The 20720-nt window shown below is 41.2% G+C and overlaps 2 protein-coding genes across 3 annotated transcripts; one reads left to right on the forward strand and one right to left on the reverse strand.

The window, feature by feature from the left end:
- Positions 1-6818: 6818 nt before the first annotated feature.
- Positions 6819-11691, reverse strand: wbp2nl (WBP2 N-terminal like). Of its 2 annotated transcripts, XM_031321077.2 has the most exons (9): positions 11430-11691; positions 10781-10889; positions 10220-10358; positions 9940-10032; positions 9469-9666; positions 8833-8943; positions 8635-8639; positions 8250-8330; positions 6819-8149 (listed from the first exon to the last, which is right to left on the reverse strand). In XM_031321077.2, the coding sequence occupies exons 1-9, from the start codon at positions 11486-11488 to the stop codon at positions 8093-8095; spliced, it is 852 nt and encodes a 283-aa protein (XP_031176937.1). In that variant the 5' UTR covers positions 11489-11691; the 3' UTR covers positions 6819-8092. The 2 variants fall into 2 exon arrangements, with proteins under 2 accessions (XP_031176937.1, XP_031176938.1); XM_031321078.2 differs by lacking the exon at positions 8635-8639 and having other exon boundaries at positions 8250-8326.
- A 5179-nt stretch (positions 11692-16870) lies between these two features.
- LOC116065541 (zona pellucida sperm-binding protein 4-like) lies at positions 16871-20232 on the forward strand. The gene is made up of 12 exons (XM_031321088.2): positions 16871-17039; positions 17210-17334; positions 17699-17819; positions 18087-18221; positions 18358-18530; positions 18740-18822; positions 18919-19073; positions 19152-19335; positions 19433-19577; positions 19671-19740; positions 19828-19965; positions 20056-20232. The coding sequence occupies exons 1-12, from the start codon at positions 16871-16873 to the stop codon at positions 20205-20207; spliced, it is 1650 nt and encodes a 549-aa protein (XP_031176948.1). The 3' UTR covers positions 20208-20232.
- Positions 20233-20720: the final 488 nt, after the last annotated feature.

The raw sequence follows: 20720 nt of genomic DNA on the forward strand, positions 1-20720 counted from the left end.
AAATTTGGAGTGCTGTCAGTAGTGAGAAAAACGAAAACAATCGGTGCTGCCTACACCGTGTTATCCTCCTGTTACAGTTAACACCCAGGAGACTGAAACCGGGCAAGTTTTAGACGCGCTTTTAGAGCGCTTCGGTACCGTCTACAAAGTACAACACCGAAAAGAGATGCAAAAATATTTTCAAAAATAGGCATATGCTTATTTTTTAAAAGTAAGTGCTGTAGTACAACTAGCAGGAGACAAGTTTGGAGACACTACCTTATTTAATCATTAAATTAATTTTCTTTTCAGTGTTGTAGTTTGTAGACGGTCCCTAAGCACTCCTCTTGCCGTCTCAACACCAGAACTAAACAGAGCTGAATTAGCACAACTTTCATGCATTTCTTTCACATCTACTGCAGTCAGATTCACTGTGTTCACTCAGAAGGAATCACCTCACATGGGTAGGCACTTTTAATGACATTTTGAACATGTTAAGAGGCTAAAAGCACGTTTAAACTTGCCCTGTTTCAGTCTCCTGGGTGCTAACGCTAGCAGCGGTGTAGGCAGCACTGACTGTTTTCGTTTTTCTCGCTACTGACAGCAAATTAACAAGTTAACAGAGCTACGTGTTGAAATCGACCGGAATTCTCCTTTAATTTACGTTTCAAAAAAAAGAAAACACAAGCATACCTTAATAAATGCAGCATGAATTCAATAAATGTCAATTAGTTATTTAACTCAGTTATGGGCTATATGAGTCGCGACACCGATGAAACATACAACATGACAACAGCCCACCAGCCCCTGATGACAAGTTAACGACGAAGAAGAAGATTTATATTCTTCTTCGTTAGTTTTTATTGGCTGAGTGATGCGCGATGCATATGAAGGTAAATATGGTGCAAAATGGAAGAGCTTGTAGAATACGATGTGAGAACTTGCAGAACAAAAAATCTGAACTTGTATGTTAAAATTTGCACTTGTAAAAAATATTCACACACATGTGATCTGAATTTGAAGTCATACAAAGAAAAAAAACATGAGCTTGTAAAAAAAATCTGAACTTGTAAGTTGAAATTTGCACTTGTAGACAAGCAGGGGGAGTCCGATGAGTCCTTTACTAGTTTTCGGAAGCGTTTCGATAACACTGTATTGCGCAAGCGCTGTGAAAATGCTGTCCTCAAGTTAGAAAATGTGGCTCTTAAAATAGAGATAGAAGACTCGAAAAACATTCTTGAGAATAAACGTGAGGCGAACTCTGTCCTCCAGGCAGAATGCAACGCTCTGAAAGAGCAACGTCGGTTCAAAAACATCGACACAAAGGAACTCAGAATAAAAATAAAAGTAAAAAGAAGAAAGAAATCTCAGAGTAAAGTCATCCAGCAGGGGAAGTCAGATGGTAATTCTTCGACCAGCCGTGACAACGAACTGCAGCCAGGTTGTACCCACATGAATCATGATGAATGGGTAGCCCGCAGGAACAAAAAAAGAAAAAGTAAAAGCAAATCTCAAAGTAACAAGGCGTTAACAAGGCGACTACTGGTACCAAGGTTAACGACGACCACCATATGCCTGGCTTCACAGCCCACAGGCTATTCGGTATTCTATACTATCGGCCAGATATTGAAAACAGGTTAAAAAAACCACTAGACAGGACGGATAGCGGGAGATTAAAACTTTAAATAAAAGGTCAACTCCACAACTACCCCAGTCTCTCTCCTAAAGACATTACAAAATAAATAATTTAAATAAATAAAATAGATATAGAAAGTTATGTAAATAAATAGCCCGGCGTCACAATACAAAATTAATTCTTAACCCAATATTAAAAACATTATTTATCCTCAAAAATTACAATGAAAAACATTTAAAGGGTCTAAAATACTGTCTGAATTACTTGCCCTTGAGGTTAAAAAATATATATACACATACCATTAAAAATTAGTAATAAGTGCTGTGTTTAAAAGTGCTTTAAAAAGTAAAAGGTGCCACACAATAAATAACCATAAATACACAATCAAATTATTAAAATATAGATAAGGCAGAGTAAAAGTTATAGAGGACAACCGAGGCATCTTTAAAATATTTATAAAAAAAAAAAAAAACATCAAAACATTAACATATGAGGTAGGACCCCCTCTGCAGGTAGAAATTAAACCCCCAAAAAGAAGAAAAGAATAATAAAATCTGAGAAGCATGCTATAAAAGACGTAATTAGGGTTAGGTGCCTTGGAGGCAGCGGTTGGGGGCAAAAAACACCATAGAGCGTTACATTAGGTAGGCTTTATGAGAGCCCAAACAATATGTGTGTTCATTATATGATATGTGATATACCATATAATCGACGGCATACCCCCGCAGACCCCGTCTGCGTCTAATCAGGCCACTTACGTAGGAAAGCTCTGCAACAGTGACGGCTCAAAAACGCTGCTTAAAAACCATAAGGTAGCGGCTTCCGGTTTCGACGACTGTCATGGCGGCTGCTTGTTAGCGAAGCTGTGACCTTCCTAAACCTTCTTCCATATCCTCCCCCAACTTAACTACTCAAAAGTGGCGTGATAATACATCAGAAGTAAAAATGAGTCACCTGGGCAGAAATGCGAGAGAGAAAACGAGGTCTACTGAAGTGAGGAACAGCGCAAAGTCAAACTTCTTCCTCCCCAAAGAAGCTAACGCTAACCCAGCTAGCCCTTGCCAGGCAGAAAGTGAGGATGATAATGTTAGCGCAACAATACTATCCGAGCTAAAATCATTCAGGCGGGAGAGCAATGACAAAATGACGACAATGACTGCAGCAATAACTTCCCTTGAGCAATCAGTCGAGAAAATGGGAGAACGTTTAACCCATGCAGAAGACCGGATTAATCAGGTTGAGGAAGGATCTGCACGCTCTACACGCCTACTAGGGTACCTGCTGCGCCGAGAGAGGTGTTAGGATGGCCGCATAGCGGCTGGATAATTACAGCAGGAGACTTGAGGCAGAGGTACGGTACAGATCAACAGGGGTTTATTTCCCCAGCAATTACCAAAACATGGAAGCCATGATGGCAACCAACAAACTCAGAACCACAGGCAGCATGTGGTCTTGACAGCAGCCATGCTAGATGGAAACTGGCAGCCTTTTATAGCCTGCCACTGACCTTATCTCGACCCTACCATAATATGAGGATAAATCTGAAATGTACTCAATTCAACAATTATACAAAATACAACAACCACATCAAATACATTTCTACTTCTCTATTGTTATCTCAATTGACTTGCATTATGTTACCCAATACAATCAAACATCTTAGTTTAGCAAGTACAGTCAATTAAAGTACTCAAACACCCCTTCTCTCCATGAAACGTGGTATCTCCCGGAACATTTAAAATGGGGCTCGATACGCTGGGGACTCTTTTAGCCTGAACACTCTGGAGAGGAGACGCAACAGAGGTTTGAGTTACTTGAACACAAACTTTACTATTACACAAGCAGCAACTGTTAATCTGCATTCAATTATTTAGGCAAAGACTATACCATACTACACATGTTTAGGTAACCAAACTAGTAAACTGAGCACATGTGTTTCTCTTGACAGGGCTGGCCTCCAATCAACACCAGCTGCAACCTTCACCAAACAGATTAATATTTTCCAATAAACATTAAAAACTTTTGTGCCTCATTTTATTTACCCGTAACATAATGAACTACAGTGTACTAATGCTGCAAAATATTAGTGATGAAGAGGACCTTCATTACAAGAGGCAACTCGAGGAAAGATGTGAAGAATTGGAAAACTTCACAAGGAGGAACAACCTGCGAATCTATGGGGTCGTAGAAGATTTGGAAACGGGAGACATGGTTCACTGGACTGAGTCTTTTTTGAGGGAGCTACTGGATTTATCCCTGGATTTTGCCTTTCAGATTGAAAGAGCTCATAGGTCTCTCCAACAGAAACCTACTGAGGATGAAGCCCCCCCGCGGTCGCTTATAGTGAGATTCGCCAACCACCATCACAAGCAGCAGGTACTGACAAAGGCGTGGAACACAAAACATTTGCAGTATAACGGGAAAAAGATCTACATGGATCATGATTACTCGCCAACTCTGCAGAAGAGAGGACGCGAGTATGCTGAGATAAAAAAACAACTGAAGGAAAAGAATATCAAATTCCAGACTCCATATCCGGCGAAGCTAAAGGTCCATCTGAAAGATAGGGTCAAAACATATAATTCTGCCTGGGAGGCAGCGGAGGATTTGGTGTCATTGGGAATCCAAACGTCCATTTCGGAAGGCGAAAGGCTGCACAAGGAGCTGAATTGAGCTGGCTGGCAGGTAGCACAAGGCCCACGCAGGGGAGAGACGCTGACTCGCAGCTCTTCAGGTGCTGCTAGCAAATCATTCCGCCCAAGTAACAGAAGTAGCAGTGCTTCACCTTCTGAGAATATAGTTCCCAGTATGTATACGGTTAGAAGATGGCTGTGTCTCATGTGACCTTGTTATTTGTACACGCTGTGACTCTACAAATCACAACATGTAAATAGGAACATGTTGCTGTTATTTTGTCACTTATCGGGAGCAGTTTTATTGATTAGTAACTTAAAACATCATTTTATATGCCAATGTATGCTTACTACACTTTTGCTATCTGGGTAGGAGCACTGACCTAAAACTAATCAAGTCTAATACAAACCTCATATATTGCTTTATTTTATTTGTCATTTTTCAGAATGCAGAAAACACCGTCTACAAAAAATATTCCTGTACGAAAGCATCGTTGACAGAAGACTTGTTAATGTAAGTACTTTTCCCATTGTTACTTCTGCTCTTTATGCCTTTGTGCAGTCAATAGCAACATCAGGAGGCATTTTGTCTCTACCTCCACTCATCTGCATATAAAGGAAGCCACAATATCACCAATACAGCCGCTAACGTTATTTGGAGCCAGAGTCTGCACAGATCAGAGTTGAATTGTATTACCAAGGTCTCGCCAATATACCTGACCAACTCAATCACTAGCAGACCTCAGCTGTTATAAGGCGAAACCCCCTTTCTGTAGCATTCAAAATGGCAGAAACCATCTTTGTGAGAAATGTTATGACTTTGATGTTCTTTTATGTGTACTTTGATGTTTTACTTTGGCCCATATTCCATCTGCTAACATGAGCAGTTTTTCACACAATTCAATGTCCTGAAAATCCAGTCCAAACATGGTCCATAGTTTCACTTGCACGCATGTAGCACACAACAGGACATTGTCCGTGTAAGATGCATTTTCATCTGCTGGAACTACTGTTTGGTTTAGATGAGGGGTGACACATCCTTAAAGCTGCAATAAGCAGACAATTGGAGAAAGAAAATAGATTGTTGAGTCTCCCAAAACGCACAGATTTAGAGACTAAACATATCCATATATGCACGCTTAAAGCATGTTCTCATAAAGACCTTCCTTGTTGATATTGTGGAAGTCAGTACATGTAGCATGACATGAAGACAGAGAACATGTTCCACATGTCAGTTATGGTAATTCTTTTAACTTTTATTTTGTGTGTTTTGTCTTTAATTTACGACAGTGGCAAAGTGTGGGATGACACCTGGGAGCCAGCCAAAGACTATTCATAGAGGCGGTGTTCATGGTCTCAGTCCAGCTCATCGGCACAGACGCACATACATTCATGGAAATAAACTTCATATGTATCATGATGTTACATTTATTGATTACACTGCACTGTACAAATAAAACTGACATTTCAATTCACCCTTATTAAAAAGCCTATCTGATGTACCTTTAATTGGGAGTTATTAAAGTTTATGTGATATACTGGATCTCAACAGTGAGGGTCTGGAAGTAAATATCTCGTGTATTCTGCATTGGGATTGTGAGCCTTAATTTCGTAACCTTCCAAGGTAGACTTAACACTAGCTACATGATTGGGACATAATAGTATATGTTCCAGTGGAAGCTACAACTTTGTATAATATCAATCTTGTTTTAAGGAACAGTTTTCATTTGTGATGTCACTGGGAAGTACTACACTTTCACATGAAGAAACCTTGACTCAGAACGCTTCAATAAAACCATTCAACAGTTCTAAAACATTGCAAATGGAATCGCATCAAACAAAAACTAATGATAAAATCAATAGCTCATTTAAACAAAGTGCACAGGGAATGAAAGAGTACATATGCTTTGGTTTTGATATGGTCACTAGAAATTCCCTGCATTGACCAAGTAAGTAGATGTAGGTAGGGGAATCCTAGGCCTTATTTTGAGAGCAAGCTGGCAAACAGGGTCAGTACACAGCAGGTTGGTGAGAATGAGCATCTGTAGGCACAGGGCCTCTAGATCAGGTGGTAAGACTGTAGTTCCTCAGGCCTGTAGTCATTCCATTATGCAACCCATTCTCACGGCAGTTTGTGAAATACATACGTAATCAGTGTTGAGCAAGTTACTTCCAAAATGTAATACATTATAGATTACTAGTTACTGTAATTTGAGAGTAATTAGTTATATTACAATATTACTGTCTCTGAATTGTAATGCGTTACACTACTTTTGCGTTACTTTTGAGTTACTTTTACCAAAATAACAGGGGAAGTTTGATTTGGCAGCTAGCTTGTGAATCCACTTTAACACCTTTAATTCCCGAAATGTTTATATCTGTCAGCCGCTGACGTACCGTCACCTGTTGGGACATACATGCTGTCCGTACCGTCTCTGGTTCTTCCTCTGACCACGGGAACAGAAACAGGACAGCTCACTTCAACGCAGTGAGGATTAGATTAATGTTACATTTGCAGACAATTAGTGTTTAAAATTTAAGATCAGATACAAAAATATCAAAATGCAAAATTCAATCCATGACTCATTTATTAGATTTTAATTAACAGACAGAATTCAGCAAAAGGAATAAGAACTGCAAAAAGAGATATTAATATACAGATATTTGATTAATTCAAGCAAACTAAAACCCCCAGAAAATCAAAAAAAAAATAAACTTTTCCACTTCAACTGTGTGCAAATCGTCCTTCAAACAGCACAATTAGGGGCGTTGGGGGGGGGGGGGGGGGGATGCGTTTACACGGTTAGCACTTCACCCCACTTTAATCAGGAATAAATGGTTTGCAATCAGAAGTTTCAACAGCAGGCAAAACACTGACGGGCCCTTAATATAACGCTGTGGCCCTGTAACCCCATACTAGTGTAATTACACGAGCAGAGTCTGGTTTCAGCTTGCATACATGAATACAATAGAAGCCCGGAGTAGAGCACGGGGTCATCCAGGTAACCCCAGCTTGTCACCTTTAACCCTGTTATGAGAGGTTGAAGTATTGCACATAGATAATTCTGTCAGAAATCTATCTGATGCCCCTTTTTCAAACAATTCAAACAATGCACTGCTCCTTTTTCATAACAAAAACCTCTACTACATATATTAAATGATGATGGAGATTTGGGTCATACAATGAATGGAATTACTCGGATGGTAATGGAACTGATGTAGTGCAGGATCACGTTGGTCATATGTTGGGGAAATTTAAACTCGCTATGTTTTCATAGTTAGTAGTTTAAGTTTCACTCAGATAGTTATAGTTTTGTATATGGTACAACTTAACGCAAAACTGTATAGGAAACACACACGGTACCTTCAATGATACTGCAAAAATACTTAGTTGCTATTGGTAATAACTACAGGAACTGCAATCGAGAAATTGCTACAAAATGTTGTGGTAATAAATCCGTCTTAAAAATACATTTCCCATACTGCCTCCTGCTTTCAGCTCTCAACAAGGACAGCTTTGGTGCCCTTACCTACGTGCTAGAGAATCAGACAGATATATAAATCTCATCACTAATAATGTCAATAATGATGAGTCTAGCTAGAGTTACAAGTTGTCAATCATTTTAAATGAACTTAACTAAAAGGGAAAACAGTATTCGAAAGACGTGATCTCTTTGTAAAATATCATCATTAATTCATCAGTGAATCATCACTGACATCCTTGAATCCTGTATCACTTGCATTTTCTTTTCTGTATTCGACAATCGAGTAGGTATCCATCAACATTACTCCCTGCTGTAGAATTGGTTTAAGATACAGAGGAAGAGAGAGAGAGGAGTGAGCTTCAGTTACTTTTCTTCTCAGGAGAGTTTGGATAAGGTGCATATGGTGGAGGCCGCTCCTGCGTGGGAATAAAGCAAATGCGAACACGTTACAAGTGCCATTAAAGATGTCACTTCCACGCAACTTGAACGGAGGAGGAGACAAGCAAAGCAGCTTACCATGGGCATGTAGACATTGTGTGGATTGCTGGGATTGTAATACGCACTGCCTGCCGCTTCAGCCGCCTTGGAGTTACCTGTGCATAAAATGAGATGTGACAAAGACAGGGAGATTAAGACAGACAGGGATGACTGCTTAAAATATTTAGGAACAGACAGTTAAGCTCCAAACACCGTTAAGGAGAACTAATGCGAGGAGCACAACCAGTGACAGCTCCAGGAATCCTTGAGACAAAATCTACAGGCACACCCTGAGGATCACAGAGGCAAACGTTCTCCTCAAGCTCTTCCTAAAATAGAGATAGGCCAAACTGACATTTCAGCGTTTCAGTGTACCAGGCTCACCCCAAGTGCAGGGTTAGACTGTTTTTCACTGAAATCCACAAGGTGCTTGAAAGGAGCATGGGGAGGGGAGAGGAAGAGGGGAAATTGCAATTTTGATGTGTAGCGAATGAGACATCGACACCCCTTTCTGGGTGGCGTGCTATGAAATGATTCACTCTGAGGCCGATAGATCCGATCTGACGGGTGCAGTGACACAGACATACAGAGAAGAAAAATAAAGATAGAGAGAGAAATAGACCTGGGGGTGGTGCTGTTGCTGCCCAGTTCGGGGGGGAAGCAGCCCAATTCTGGGGTGGTCCAGGGTAGGGGGGAGGTGGGGCCATGTAGTCAAAACCAGATGGGTACATTCCTAGAACACAGAAGACAACAGAAATAAGAGAGAGGTGGAGTTCCGAGGTCAAAGAAGGTTACAGTCGTGGCCGGTTAGCTCAGTTGGTAGAGCGGGCGCCCATATGCAGAGGTTTATTCCTCGACGCAGAAGGTCCAGTGATGGGTGTGTAATGTGGTGTGATGACCATGTCTTCCCCCTATCTCTCCCCTTTCATATCTCAGCTTTCCCATCCAATAAAGGCAGACATGCCCCCCAAAAAAAAGGTTACAGTCCCTGTGGGCAATTAATTAACAAAAAAACAAACAAGAGGAAAAAACTAAACGCTAACAGAGACAGAGCGAAATGGCAGTATTTCTGCCTCAAGGGTTTTAAGGACATTTGACAAAAAAACGTAGTATGAAAAGTATGAAAATATGTGTGCACTGCATAAACATGCAGGCTGTAGCCTTAAAACTATGAAAGTATATACTTGTTTTTTTCTACCTGTTTGACCAACCTAAAGGCACATACAAATGTCATATTACAAATGAGTGAATTCTGTACCTGCAGCAGCTGTTGGATGGGGGTAGCCCATGTTGCCAGCAGCAGGGGGTGGGCCCTGGTAGAATGCATTCTGCTGGGGAGGGGGTGGGTAAGGATAGCTGGGAGGAGCAGGTTGAGGTGGGCCATAGCCGTTCATCATTCCAGGTGAGGGATAGCCGAAAGAGGCAGCACCGTTTTGTGCCGGAGCAGCACGAGAAGCTGAAATAAACAAAGAGAAAAGGGTCTCTCACAACAAATGCCCAAGACTTTAAGGGACTCTTTAACAGGCTCTTTTTGGGGCAGAGCTTCAGTACATTATTGCTTACACTTCTTTACGGTTAAGATTCTAACCATGAAAGTTGTATTTTTGTCGTATTGTTACTTTGGTGAAGGATTTAAATACTTTTTTCACTCCCATATTAAGGAATATTCAATTGATATTTAGCATTGTAGAACGTGTGACACAGTGATTACGGAAACTACCATACGAACCATTTGTGGCCAGTTTGAAGAGATGCTGCCCCACCTCTATGGCTCCTCCGCTGTTAAATGACATCTTGAAATGGGCCTGGCCCTCCCAGCCACCTGATGAGAGAGCCCACTACATTTAAAACAAATACAGAAAGCTACACTTGTGTTTTATTGTGCATTCCCTTTAGTTTGACTAAGATAACGCATCATATTTTACAATAGTATTATGACCGGTTATGAAACAAATCAAATCATACCTTGGTGGTTAAGAGAGAAAAAAAAAAAACACAAGGCCACCTACCATCAGGCTCAGCTGACACTGTCCCTTTAATGTAGTTGGCTGCAAAGACAGGCTGCTCAATGCTGCAGCCCTTCATCAGATAATAGGGGAACATGGCCGAACCCAAGCAATCCTTGGTATTACTGGACACAAACAGCAACTAAAACAGTGGATGAGGGAAGAGACAAGAGAGTTTGTGGGGAGAGTTACAACAGGATGTATGAGAATATACACTGCCAACGTTCCAATCAAGAAGACAGCAGCAGCAATAGCATTTAAAAGGTCCTATATGGTAAAATGAGATTCCCATGTCTTTTTTGATAATAAAGCAGGTCGCTGTGCTACTGTGAAAGTGACAAAACGCTCAATCCACACAGCCCATATTCAGGAACTGTGCCTTTAAACGAGCCGTCAGGACAAACCAGGACAAACAGTATGAGAATAATGTTTTTTGAACATTAAAGTATATAAACATTGTCTAGTAGAAAGCCAAAATACAAGTATGAACCTGAACATGTGTATATATGGGAATGGGAATATATATTGGACCTTTAAATATATATTATATAATTTTGGTTGTACCCTGTATGGTGTGAGGTAAATGGTGCCCTTCTTGGTCCCCCTAAGCAAGTCTGTCTTGCCGGTGACATCGCTGAATGACAGCTCCACATTCTTACATTCCCTTAAAACACTGAGAAAAGAAGAAGCAGGTGAAAATAACCCGTTTCATCCACAATACAATACTGACAGTTTAAGTATTAATGTGCATGTGAGCATTGATTGAAACTACCGTATTTAATAACATGCAAGTAACCCACTTTACGCAATATTAAATACCTGTTATGTCAACACTGAAGTTACAGCTACTTCCTGTTTTGATTGGCGGCTAACGTTACAAGTTAGCCATCTTGCTTAACAGCTGTCAAAACACGCGAAGGCTATAAAGTCGGTCGGTATAAATTCGTAATATTATAGTACCCTAGTATAAAACAGTAAATACAATATTCGAATTGCCACGACATGGCCTACAAAGCTAACGCAAACATCAACAATTAACCAAATGTGTTAGCTAGCTAGTTATGCTAACGTTAAGCAGGCCAGCTAGCGGTTGGGTAGCATTACGTTGACTACGCACTGGAAAGTAGAAGGTAACGTTAAACAAGCAAAGAAGAGAGGCGACAGGTAGCTAGTTAATGAAATGAACCCCACGGACACAATATAATACACATACCTTTCTCCATTGTTTATCAAAACGCCTCCGTTTTGCGAATGATTCCGATTCAAAGCCATGTTTGGTAGCCGTCGTTTTCTGCTCTCCTGCTTTTCCTGGCCAATTGTTTTTCCTAGGGTGGTGAAGGCATGGGGAAAATTTGACGCGCCCTACTCTCCCTCTGATTGGCTAGTACTCGTTGCCTGCTATGGTTGGGTTGGTTAGGTTTAGGCAAGAGGAGTGGGATTGGTTAAGGTAAGAGTAACAATGTCAGGGTCAGCTAATCAGAGGCAGAATAGGGCGGGACATGCCTTCGCCATCCTAAGAAAAAAATACCCAAATACTCGGGATGGGAATGGGATGCCCCAGAAACGTCACTGGTGGTACGTCACTTCACAGTGTGACAACTCGTGATCTACTGTGGGACAGTCAACAACACTGGCATACAAACTGCTGTGTCCTGCTGAAACCTGGCCATTTAGATCATTGTTGGACATTTGCCCGAGTGTAAATAGCTACAGGTTTGGTCCAATTAAAGTTTTGACCTCCACATGCGAGTTCTCTATGTCTTGTCTGGCATCACAGTTGTAAAGAAATCCATTATGTTCATTGTGTAGGTAAAGGCAGCTAATCCTCATATGATTGAAACCATCTAATTCCCAATTAAAATACAATTATGTGATTTATTTAAATATATGATTGGCTGTGTTGTTTGTTGAAGATAATTACTATTTTACCTAGCCAACCAAATGCTTTTTGAAAGAAGTCTGTCTATATTTTGCTTTGACTGCATTCTAGTCCATTCATTATTTTGATAAATAGGTCATCTTTTTATTTTTCATTAATTATTCAGACAGCTAGAGTTAATGTTAGCTGCCCTACAGCTTTCAGAGTTAGCTTCGACTTCATATATTACCTTCTAACAGCTGTATTCTCAGTAAGGTGACAATCTGCAAGAAACAAGTTGATTATAAATCACTAAAATAGTAGTGACAGCGCCGTTTGGCTTTGTTATCAATGCCATTAGCATCGTGACTAACACTATTGTTAGGCCGGCTTCACGCTGGTTGCGTGGTGTGAGCGTGGCGTTTCTGTTTGCACACCAGAAACGTGTCTGACGCAGCGCTGCTGCTGCTAGCCTTGTCTGTACACAAGGATGTTTCCCATTGATTTACTGCACTCAAGCAGTAGTATACTTCATGTTCAACATAAATATATACTGATTTGATTACAACATCGGCAGTATTGACTGCAAAAGAGGCTACAGATTACAGGTGCAATATTTGAAAATCGATAATTATTTATTATTATTTTTTTAAATTACATTTATATCTGCATTTATATCAAAACCTAGAGACTTTCAAACATCAAAATGTCATTTATTAATATATATTAGTGTCAAAATGACATATAAACATCTTTTTGTATTCTATTTTGCCTCCAACATGCTTGCGTGTTGCGTGAAAAATAGGCGTCAGTTCTATTTCTAGCATGCACACGTTTTGAGACGTCCGCGTCACGCAGGCAGTGTGCAAGCTCTAACCTGTTAACATGGGAGCCGAAGTAAAAACGGACACGCCACCAGCTGACACGCTCACGCCACGCAGGCAATGTGAAGCCGGCCTTACGATTATGACAAATGGTTTCGGCTGTGCTTTCTAACATGATGTCATTGTGCTAACTGAGCACCGTTAGCCTCTACAACAGCCGCTTCAATACACTTGTTAGATAATGTTTCATTACAGAGTTCTCTGTTGATTTGTGTTTGTCGCTGTGTGCGTGGTGGAATATAATGTAAACAGAGAGCGACGTGCCAGAAATGCAATGCGCCATGACGTAGGTCTCTTTTAAGGCCAGGCTGATGTTGGAAGTCCCTCTAGTGGACAGAACGTGTAACAACAACCACATGCTTATAGTGGCGTTGACAATGCATAAGCCTGAGTAGTGTAGTACATATTTCTAACAGGCTGCATTTGAGCATTAAATATTCGAATATTATTCGAATATTAAAAAAATAAATGAAATTTGAATGGAGGAAGACTGACAGCTCTGGTTTACTGTTCCTTTCTTTGACCACCTGAACCATGATGTGTGCTTGTTTACACTTCAATATCCACCCTCACACACATCAGCAAACTGATGTAGTTGAGCAAATGTCACAGTTCCAAAGTTTGTTCTTCAACCTTGAAGTCTAGTGTAGCACCGTATCATCCCGACACATTGTGCCCATTCTGCTCTGCCTCAAACTCAGCTGTCATGTCCCAGGCCTCTTTCCCGGCCCTTCGAAGGTCAAACACAATAGGTCATCAGTTAAAAGTCCTTCGTGTTCCTGACCTCGAGGCCTCAGTCCGTTCTTTATTTGGGTCCCATCTCCATAGAAGAATTGATGCTATAGACTGCCTTCATTCCATTGTTTCCTCTCTTTTTCCACCTCACCTATGATGTGTGCGTCCTTCCAGTGAAGTGCTTTCCTTCAATAACCATCCTCACACACACACAACAGCAAAGTGATGTAGTTCAGCAGATGTCACAACCAAGGTTTGAAGTCTTCCAGCTCATGTAGATCCTGAATCCAATTCATTCCTGTGCAATCCAGTCTGCTACCATATCATCTTGACGTGTCCATTCTGCTTGGCCTCCAGCTCATTCGTCATCTCACCGGCCTCCTGTCCGGCTCTTTGAAGGTTCAACACGAAGCCAAGTCATCAGTTACTGGTCACTGACGTTCCTGAACTCAAGTTCCCGATCCATCCTCCAGCGGAGGGTTCAATCTCTGTGGCAGAATTAGAGGCTATGTATGCTGCCTTCCTCCATTTGTTCCTTCCTTTTTCCACCTGAACCATGATGTGTGCATCTTTCCAGTCCAGTGCTTTCCTTTTGCATGACTTAGAACAGGGAGTACAAGGTAAGGAACTTTATTGTCCAGAGAACAATCCAGGCAAAGGTACAAAATCAGCAGGCAGTAGACGTCCAGTCGGAACACGAGAAAAAAAGGGTTATAGGAATTTTATGTTCTAGGAACTGCAAAAATCCCTCTGGTCGGAAAGCGGCTTATGTAACCTTTCACTCTTTGGTCCCCCTACGGGTTGTCTCATTGGGACTACAGCTGTGGAAACTGTAGTTCCAATGAGACAACCTGTAGGGGGACCAAAGAGGGAAAAGTTACATAGTATGCCTTTAAAACTGTCCGATTCAGCAGGGAAATATAATTTACATTGCTGAGTGACTGATCCTCCCATTTTTTTAACCTCTTACTTTATTGAAAGAGTGTTAGTCATTAAGATAAATTATTAATTATGTCTAAAACACACTTAGATTTGTGAAAGCTTTATTGTCTTTATGAGAGCGCAATAAAGGGAGATTTCACAGTTTTTTTTAATATGTAGATCACATTAGACCAGATCCAGATCCAAACCCACTATACGCAGACTTGTCAAATCTGGACTAGATTATCCCAGAGAGGCTAAAGAGTCTTAAAAACACAGTATCAGATTTGTGAAAGCTTTATTCTATTTGTGAAAATGCAATAAAGGGAGATTTTACTGTTTTTTTCATATGTAGACCACATTAGACCAAGTCCAGATCCAAACCCACTATACCTAGACCTGTCAAATCTGGACTAGATTATCCCAGAAAGACTAAAGAGTTTTAAAAACACAGTTTTCAGATTTGTAATGCTTTTTCATTTTTTATGCCAACATACAGAACAGAAACAGAGAAATACAAACCAAACAAAAACAAAAACCCTCGCCCACCCCCCACCCTCTGCGGTCTCGAGGAAGAAAAAAATAAAAAACAGAAATCACACCCTGCCTAGTCGCTCTCCTCTACTTCTTGTGGGGCTGAGGTCATTAAGTCTGATATTTGTGCTGCTGCGCTTTTCCATAGGTTGATAGTTGATGACTTGGCTTTGTTAATCCTTGCTGTAGAGAGCTCGATCATAACTACGTCCAGAAAGTATGTCAACCACTGTTTTATACAAAGCGAGTGTGTGTGTGTGGGGGGGGGGGGAAGCCAGCAATGAGCTATCATTTTCTTGGTTGCGGTTGAGCCAGCTAGCTAATTTTCCTCTGTCTCCCAAGCAGGTGTAATTTAGAGTCGTCATTAAGTAACAAAACAATCTGGTCAGTAGGAATTCGGCATCCTATCACATCAGATATTATTGATCATGTTTTATTCCAGAACTCAAGCACCTGTTCACACTGCAATAGGGAGTTGGAATTACTTTAGAGACGTATCTCTTCTGGGGAGTCCAAAACATCCTATGACATATGTTGAAGTGGATCTGCTGGTGATTTGGGTTCTTGGAACAATGGAAAATGTCCCAAACTGTCTCCCAATTGATTACATTCCCCTCAGGGCTAAGCTCTCGCTCCCATTTCCCCACTATTGGGAGTTCTCCTATGGACACTTGCATCAGTTTAGCATAAATCCTGGACACCAATCGTCTCACAGGAAAGATTTGTAATGCTTTTATAGCAGGGCAACTGTTTTATTTTATTGCCACAGCATGGCCTTTACTAATTGACATTCAACGTACAAGTCCACGTCTCTCAATTTCATTTGTCATAGCCACGAGCAGGTCTTCCTTCTAACTTCAAAAGAAAAGTAGAAAAAGTTATTTTTACCTTTTGGAAATCAATCAAAATATCTTTATAGATTTGCCAATGATTTAATTTACTCTTCAAATCCTTCTACTTCAAATAAAAGTCTGTGTTCTCTCACCTTTCCTCCATCTGGCCCTGGTCAACCTCTCTTACTGCTTCTGCCAATGTCATCCTCCTCACCTTTTTCTACTTTTTTTTCTTAGGCTACTATTATACAGGGATTAGGCCAACTATTTTTGTATTTTATTGAAATTAGTTCCAATCTGAGGGGGTGAGGTTGGTACGGCCTTATAGTTACGCAATGGTTACATTTAATGGCTCCCTGAGGATACCATGCATATGCTAAGCATGGTATCTATTATTTACACATTGACCTTTTTATTCATTACCAGCTCATTCTGTCCTACTGTTCAAAGCAGCTTTAAGCCGGCAGCTCTCAGGGCGCACAGGTGGACAACTGTGACATAATTGCAACTTTTTTTCAGAATCAGCTTTATTGGCCAGGTTTGCGTAGACAAACAAGGAATTTGACTCCGGCTAATCTTTTATTAGCCTAACATGAATGACAATAAGCACATATATCTGCATGTAGTGAGTGAAGCTCTCGTGGTCTGGAAGAGGACGCAGCAAACTTCAAACTAATTAACACTAATTAAACATAAAACATAAATCACGTGACGTTAATTAGTGTTAATTAGTTTGACGCTTGCTGCGTCCTCAAGACGCCAGACCACGAGAGCTTCACTACGTGTAGATAGGCTATGTGCTTATTGTCATTGTTCCCCGGTGTCAAAGAAAGGACGTGATATTTCTGAGACCAAACTCGTATGAGCTAAATATCTAAATCCTAAGGAGATGGATTATCATTGTGCAAAACTGTGTTTGATTATTTTACTTTTTGCCGTCACGGCTCAGCCGGAGAAGACCACTCCGGAGCAGCTCGCCCTGCCCAGCGTCAGCTGTTCTGTTGGAAGGATAAGAGCTGTTTTTGGCCCGCAGGTTAAAAGTAATATACATGTTAAAGGTGAGATCGCGTTCTTTGTTGCAAACCATTTTTCCAACTTAGATGGATCATGGCAAACAAGGTTGGAATCGTATAAGTAGATACGAAGTGCAAATTCCTAAATGTTCACATTTAAACATTTGCATTGAATCCAATAATAGGCTACTGCATGTGCTTTGTTGTCGTCTTAGACATTACAGGGGCCATAATTCCATTGTCTCAAACTGAGGAATACTGTGGAGTGAGACTGGTCAGAGAGAAAAACCAGAACCTCTACGTCTATAGCACATATGACAGCTGCTATGCACAGATTGAGGTAAATGAAGGGACTGTATGGAAGTTATTGGGTGGGCTGAACAGTGTTCCTCTTATTTAAAAAGCAAAGTCCTCTCCTTGACTAAGGGGAAAATTGCAAAACATTCCACACAATACATGTAAGTTACAAAACACTATTGATTGGTAGAAATAGTGAAACCTTTATTGAAATTGAATACCTTTTAAAGTTGTCAGCCCCAAACCCAATATTGCAAATGGTCCTCCTATTTTCTGTAAATTGAGAAGTCTACAAAAGGGGAATATACAGTACACATGCACTGTGAGTTTGTGTGCACATGTAAATGCAAAAATGGTGTGTATGTCTTCTTCTTAACATCCACATTGTGATGATCTTTGATCCTCAGGGCAGCAAAGTGGTCATCCCTTTGCAGGTACAGCTGACAGGAGGGGATCGTTGGTTCAGGGTTAATATCATCTGTCCTTTGATAAAGAGACGCAGTGAGAAGACTGAACTTATCCCAACACGTGAGTGGAGGCAGCCGACGTGTATAACAAACTCATTGACACAGTAATGTATTGTATATCTGAAGTCAGTGCTCATTTTGTATCCGTTTCCATCAATCAAAACTTCAACTGTTGAATTTCACTTTGGATCCTGGTCGGGAGTTCTGAATAATTTCTTTACACACAAGTGATGCCATGGGGGGATATTACCTGTCATGTACAATACATAGTGTTTTGGCTGTTTTTACTGTGCCAGGTTAGAACACTAAACACATGGCTCTTCTCCAGCGCTACCTGGAAATTGTGACACAGAAAAAGCTCTACGAGTGGATTGTGGCTACCAAAGAATTTCTAGCGATGTCTGCTACAAACTGGGATGCTGCTATGACGCTGACGATTTAAACTGCTACTACAGACTCAATGGTAGTATTGGCATTTGTCTTGGCATGTAAAGTACTGTTTACATGGAAGGGATTTTGTGATGAGGTACCATAGAAATGAATTGGCCATTTTTATTTCTATGTGAAGTACATCATTTATCTCTGACATCGCCCTGCAGCCTGCTCTCTGGATGGACACTTTGTGTTCTCAGTAAAGGCCACAGGCACAGACCAGCCCATCGATCCCAGCAGCCTCATAGTCAAAGATCAGCCACAGTGTTCCCCTGTGGTCACCACCCCAGACACGGCTATTTTCAAGATTGGAGTCATGGACTGTGGTGTGAAGATGAAGGTAATGCTACTTGTCAAGAGTTGGATTCCAACATAAGATATCTAGAATTTGGACAAAAGAACATATTTATTGTCTCGCTGAAATGTCTCCGTTCCATTTTAAATGATGTCAAGCACGATTAAAGCTTTCCTTTATTGCATATATTGGCTGCAAGTAGTTGATACATGTTTGCTTTACTTTGAATCCTTCCTTCTCTGCTCGGCTTTGAGGTGGAAGGAGACATGGAGATCTATGAGGTGGAAGTGGAGGAGCTGCACACTAAAAAAAGCATAACCAGACATACTCCATTTAGGTGAGTTCTCTGCACCCTGCTGTAAGCTGATGGCTTTGACAGTGATTTTTAGGTAAGAAAAGTATACTGGTGGTGACATAAGTATGGGGGTTTTAGTGTCAAGGTCCAGTGTGAATATGAGGCATCAAAGCAGACATCAGAAAGGGCATCAAAACGGCGTGTCCCAGACTTGCGGTCCTTGTATGCAGTGACCAACCCACCGCCTGTGGTTGCAATGGGAACCATGGCATTGCAGATGAGAATAGCCAAAGGTACTAAAAATGGAGAGCAGTATGGAATCACTCATCGCATTGTGTCAAGTCTTTAGAACTAATGATTTGTTCCTCTAGATGCATCCTTCACATCCTTCTTTTCTGAGGACCAACTTCCACTGACCTTGCCGCTGCGCGACGTGGCATATGTGGAAATTTCATTCGCCCAGCCGTCCCCAGACCCCACACTTTCCCTGGGGGTACGGGATTGCTTTGCCTACCCTTCGTCTAGACACTCTGTGTGGACACTTCTCTATTATGGGTAACGTGGAAGAAAATTACAGCGTCAACCTAAGATGGAAATATTGAAATTATGTTCGAAGGCTGAGCACCTGACCGTTGTTTCTCCCCCTGGATAGATGTCCCAACCCTTTGGATAACATGAGAAGCTCTGTCCCTGTGGACAACCAGGGGAAGACCACCTCCCACTCCCAAGTCAGGAGGTTTGATGTCAAGACCTTTGCCTTCTTGGACCCTGATACAGACCATCCAAGTGTGGAGGAAGTAAGGTTATCACATCCACAAATAATATAAATCAATATAAAATGATAATATATAAATGTGTATCTCTGCACACATGTGTAATCTCTCCCTTAGATTTACTTCTTCTGTTGGGTGGAAATCTGCACAGATGATGTTGACTGTGCACAGCAATGTGCCATCATTAGTGAGTATATTACAGTATGTTTTTCTCCTTGTACACTGTCTGTATGTGCTGTGGCTATGCGGTAAACGTTTGCCTCTCCTCCCACAGCATCAGAGGAGGGGCAGAGACGGAGAAGAGAGGCAATCACTGAGTCCGACCAGGTCCAGCTGGTCTCTTTAGGGCCACTGGTGCTGGGACGGAACAGCACTGAACTAGAGGACAATCCATGTGTCAAACAGAAGACGAGTAAGTCCTGCTCAGTACAAGACTACAGTTAGCATGTGATGTTATCAATGGCAATACTTGAATTAAATGTTTTTTTTCTCTGTTCCTCAGTGTTTCAGGTGACAGTGTATGTTCTCTCTGGTGTTGGCGCTGCCCTGCTATTGATCCTGCTGTTCACTGTTGGGTTAAGCTTCAGAAAGAGGCAGAAGCCAGAAGCAAAGCAAGTTTGTGAAGTACAAGTTGACAGCAAACAATCTCAATAAAACATTTCACCGTCTGTGGTATGCATTTAAACTTGTTTTTGTACTTTGATTTTGGTTGATCATAAACTCAAAAGCTGCGGTCATTCATTATGGCTTTCGTTCTTTTTGTAAAATCAAGGCCAAAACATTGGTTTGAATGGCTCTTAAAGATAGTTCTTGTAATAGTCCATATCCAAGGCATTCCTCTTCCAGGATTGTTCAGGTTCTGCCGGAAATTCCACCGGATGTCTTTCATTTCAGCCAGATGTCCGGTACCTTATGCTTTCTTTGTGTTGGCATTCTAAACTCCGGTGGATTTCTGAAGACTATGGTTAACTGCTCCTCAGATCTCTGCAGGGTAAATCCAGACAGCTAGCTAGACTATCTGTCCAATCTGAGTTTTCTGTCGCACGACTAAAACTACTTTTGAACATATCCATGTTCCACCAAAACAAGTTCCTTCCCGAGGCTATTTTGCAGCGGCACTGTGCTTCCGTCCAGCGCATACCGCCACCCAAGACGATTTTGATTTAA

Source organism: Sander lucioperca, chromosome 21, assembly GCF_008315115.2.
Source record: "Sander lucioperca isolate FBNREF2018 chromosome 21, SLUC_FBN_1.2, whole genome shotgun sequence".
In the NCBI taxonomy this organism is placed as follows: domain Eukaryota; kingdom Metazoa; phylum Chordata; class Actinopteri; order Perciformes; family Percidae; genus Sander; species Sander lucioperca.

What these genes read in the sequence shown, in the direction of transcription:
- wbp2nl (XM_031321077.2), bottom strand. Translation starts at nt 11,488, where the DNA reads ATGGCTTTGAATCGGAATCATTCGCAAAACGGAGGCGTTTTGATAAAC. An exon ending in TTTACCTCACACCATACAGG is followed by an intron (nt 10,359 to 10,780) that starts GTACAACCAAAA and finishes CCACTGTTTTAG; the next exon opens with TTGCTGTTTGTGTCCAGTAA. An exon ending in CTTCAAACTGGCCACAAATG is followed by an intron (nt 9,667 to 9,939) that starts GTTCGTATGGTA and finishes TGTTTATTTCAG; the next exon opens with CTTCTCGTGCTGCTCCGGCA.
- LOC116065541 (XM_031321088.2), top strand. Translation starts at nt 16,871, where the DNA reads ATGGATTATCATTGTGCAAAACTGTGTTTGATTATTTTACTTTTTGCC. An exon ending in GCTGCTATGCACAGATTGAG is followed by an intron (nt 17,335 to 17,698) that starts GTAAATGAAGGG and finishes TTTGATCCTCAG; the next exon opens with GGCAGCAAAGTGGTCATCCC. An exon ending in ATGTGTCAAACAGAAGACGA is followed by an intron (nt 19,966 to 20,055) that starts GTAAGTCCTGCT and finishes TCTGTTCCTCAG; the next exon opens with TGTTTCAGGTGACAGTGTAT.